At 47.0% G+C, this 3,688-nt stretch overlaps 1 protein-coding gene across 1 annotated transcript in view; it reads right to left on the bottom strand.

Moving 5' to 3' along the window:
* Positions 1-3,688, bottom strand: part of RPTOR (regulatory associated protein of MTOR complex 1) — a 158,894-nt gene that overhangs the window by 2,980 nt on the left and 152,226 nt on the right. The window contains exons 28-31 of the mRNA XM_018566513.1: positions 3,546-3,602; positions 1,234-1,340; positions 746-873; positions 32-118 (exon numbers count right to left, since the gene is read on the bottom strand). Of these exons, the coding sequence (XP_018422015.1) occupies positions 32-118; positions 746-873; positions 1,234-1,340; positions 3,546-3,602 (379 nt within the window). The remainder of the gene's footprint in view (positions 1-31; positions 119-745; positions 874-1,233; positions 1,341-3,545; positions 3,603-3,688) is intronic.

Genomic DNA, 3,688 nt, shown 5'->3' with positions numbered 1-3,688 from the left:
GAAGGAGGGGGTGGGGGGGGGGGGTGTTTACCTCACACTCAGAATGTTCCCCTCTGCCTGATTCTGCAGATACGTCTTCACCACCCAGGCCGTGTGCTCCCGATAGGTCATAACGCGGCTGCAAAAAGAAAAGTAGGTCATGTGATGCACCGAGGAACTGCACGTGTCCCATTTAAGAATCACTGGATACAACACGTTTATTGTCATCTATTTTATTTGCAGGGCGGGACACGGAAACATAGCCCCACACTTGAAACCCTCCCAGAATGTGTGGTCACTCCAACATACCAGACCATCATGGCAGGTGGGACCTGTTGCCCCAGCTCAGACCAGTTCAGCTGTAACATGCGAAGGAAAGGAAATCGGCCACATGCAGGAGATAGAACTCCAATCTCTACAGCTGCTCTGGTGGCCTACAAGGAGGAGGGGCCGGCTTCTCCTGGTCCAAGGAACCACAGATGATTCTGGGAAGGAAGGCATCTGTGGCAAACACTGGACACCTTGCAGGAGGTGGGGACCCGAAACGTTGCATTTTTGATGCGACAATATGCGTGAATGAACGACGCTTTATTTTGGACATCATCCATTGGTGTGCTGGTGACATTTCCGATGTACACTGCGCGGCGCCATCCGCAGTCTCTTCAGCACCCATCTTTCAGCACAAGGGGCAGTTGGTAAGGAGTGCGGTAGTTATCTACGGTTATGTGGCAAACACGGGGCAGCTTGCAGGAGGTGGGGACCTTACCAGTCGTTCTGGGACATCCTGCGATCAAACACTCGAACGGTGCCGTCGCCGAGGCCGGCCACAATGAGGGAGCGATGAGAGTCGCAGGACAGGCTCGTCACACAGCTTTCAGCTCCGGTTGGAATATCCTAAAGAGCAAAACAAAATATGGGTTGAAGTAGAACTCTGATGTAAGCAGATGCCGTCATCATGTGGTTCCCATTGTGCAGTTCAGCTCTCTCTTCGAATTCTGTCTCTGATCCTAAAGCTGGGGGGGGCATGCTAACATGTAATACAGCCGGTCATCTCAACCAGATACCAAACGTAGTTTGTTCTCTATGCCAATCCTGCTAAATTATCACTGGATGTCAGTGGGCGGCGTGCTGCGTCTGGATCCCACCCCATCACCTACAGCTGTGACCGGCTGGAGAATTCACCATGTGTGTGACGTGTGGGGACAATGACGGGAGTATCCGGCTGCCTCAAAGGCCACCGTAGTCACAGCTCACCTGAACTTTCATCTCCCTTTCCGTGTCCCATATCCGGATGATTCGGACGTCGCCGGATGTGATGAGAAATCCGGTCTCCTGCTCCCAGTCCACCACCATTCCTGCACCTGAGAAAGAGAGACATTCTAGAGCATTCCAGACCGTCCAACACCAGCCCCCCCCCAAGGAGCTTACAATCTATTGTACCCACCACCATCAGTACACACAGACTAGAACCAACACAGGTAAGAGACATAGAAGTCCTTCCAGTATGGTTTGGGTTGTAGAAATAAGCTGAAGGGCCCATTTACATTTGTGTGGTGTGTCACGCGTTAACATGCTTTGCGTTATGGCATCCCTATTGAAATCAAGTCACCAAAAGTGTCCCTCAAAAAATGGACTTGCCACAAAAGTTTTAACGCACAATTGTGGTTGCTGGGCACTTCAGCAAGCTGCTCATAGGGCCCATTTACACTCTTGCGTTGTGGTAGCCAAAGGCAACGCTTGATACATGCATTGCAGCGCCTTTAATTCTGAATGGCACCCCAACGCACTAAGGCAACACGCACATCTCTGATAAATATTGATCTGCCTGCCTTCTGTTATTGAGGTCCACCCTTCAGACCTCAAGTTGAGAGCTCCCTATATTGTCCCTACTATAGGCATGTGCTCCTGTTGGGACGATCCTTCTCACTGCCTCCTGTTCAGGGGACACTATTTACACCGGGAATCTCTGGGCTGGGCAGATAACAGCAACAGTGTTAAAAACAAAAGGAGGTTCCAACTCTGCCCCAGTTAAAGCCCAACTCCGGACCGATTCCCATTTCCTGGTCCTATGCACTGCACTGCCAGTCTGATCAGCTGAAGTCATCACATACAATGCAGGACCAGAGACCACTCCTGTACATGGTGACACAGGACTGGATGACCACAGAATGAGGCGGAAGGGACCTCCAGCTGCTGTGGCACTGTCAAGTAATGAAAGTTTTAGAAAAAACAAGGGAACAGAAAAGGAGTTTAACGCTAAATGAGACAATAACATATACATATATATTTGACCAAACTTCAGGGTTTCAAATAGACTATTCAAAAAAATCTTGTCCCCTATGAAGAGAAATCCCTCAAAAAGAAGATGGTCTGATGAATAGATCACAATTAATTAAGTAATGTAACAAATTTAATAATTAATATACACATAAAGACACCTATACAAAACATTTAAAAACCATTAAAAAAGCTTCCCTGAATCACCTAAGTATAATGATGTGAATGTTCAGATATATAAATCTTCTAAAAAGCAGGAAGTCTCTGGTGCAGGCAGAATGGTGATATATCAAAAATAGACTAGCGGAGCTGTACTCACGTTGTGTTTATAAACCGTGGTGGAATAGTCCTCAATATATCCCACAACGATATTTGCAAGTAGACTGTTTCATAACGTGGTATCCAATTGTAGCGATTTCCTTTCAAAGAGATCCGCTTCAATAGCGGGGCAGAGATTCCTTTAATATTCTTTTCCCCCGTCTGGTTTTTAATTGCACCACTGTGTGGGATTAAATTCCAATTTGAGGGAAAGGAGCCTCAAAGAGAGTATCCACTCGTGCGGCCGCACTGTGGGATGGAGTTTGATGAGGTCCTCACAGCAGTATGTCCAGTGACACGGGGAGGAGTAGGAACTGTGTATATTTACACTGGCAAAGATTCACTCTCGTCTCCCGGTCTTGGCTATAGTGAACACAATCTATTGCCGCTGTGCTCAGGCAAAGTCTGCATCGGGTTTGTTTAGTCCACTAAACTCGGCGGCTGCAGAGTCTCTGTTTCTGGTTTTTAAATGTTTTGTATAGGTGTCTTTATGTGTATATATTATTAAATTTGCTACATTACTTAATCAATTGTGATCTATTCATCAGACCATCTTCTTTTTGAGGGATTTCTCTTCATAGGGGACAAGAATTTTTTTGAATAATGAAAGTTTTACTCCGTTATATCAATCACTTTACAAGATGGAGGAGGCAAAGTGTTCACATATAACATCTAGTCGGGGCGCCACTTTAAATTGCAGGAACACTACTGAGGGGAATTTAACACCTGCCATTGCTGACTGGTTTCCTGGCTTTCACAATCGGCCTCAAACTAGCATGCACAGTCCAGGAATAGTCTTTAATTTTCTGATCTGCATTCTTGTGAAAGGTCAGAGAGAGACTCAAAGTTTGAAACCAGGGGATCCCCATGACACCCAGATAACATTCTCCATAAAAGGTGAGCCATGCCAGCCCAGGTTTCCAGTGTATGAACCTGCTGGCTCTCAGGACACACCACCAAACACCAAGGACTGGACTCCCCACCTTGTTTACTCTTGTCCAGGTAAATGGAAACTCGCCGCGTCAAGCCTGAGGACCAAAAATGATAAAGAAAGGGTTAAACGTTAAATAATGACCCCCCCCCCCCCCCCCGGGGGAAGAAAAGGGAAAGGGTC

This window comes from Nanorana parkeri, unplaced genomic scaffold (assembly GCF_000935625.1).
Source record: "Nanorana parkeri isolate BGI_ZX_2015 unplaced genomic scaffold, ASM93562v1 scaffold954, whole genome shotgun sequence".
NCBI classification, from domain to species: Eukaryota; Metazoa; Chordata; class Amphibia; order Anura; family Dicroglossidae; genus Nanorana; species Nanorana parkeri.
The sequence above is the reverse complement of the archived record's forward strand: the minus strand, read 5'-3'. Positions and strand labels throughout refer to the sequence as shown.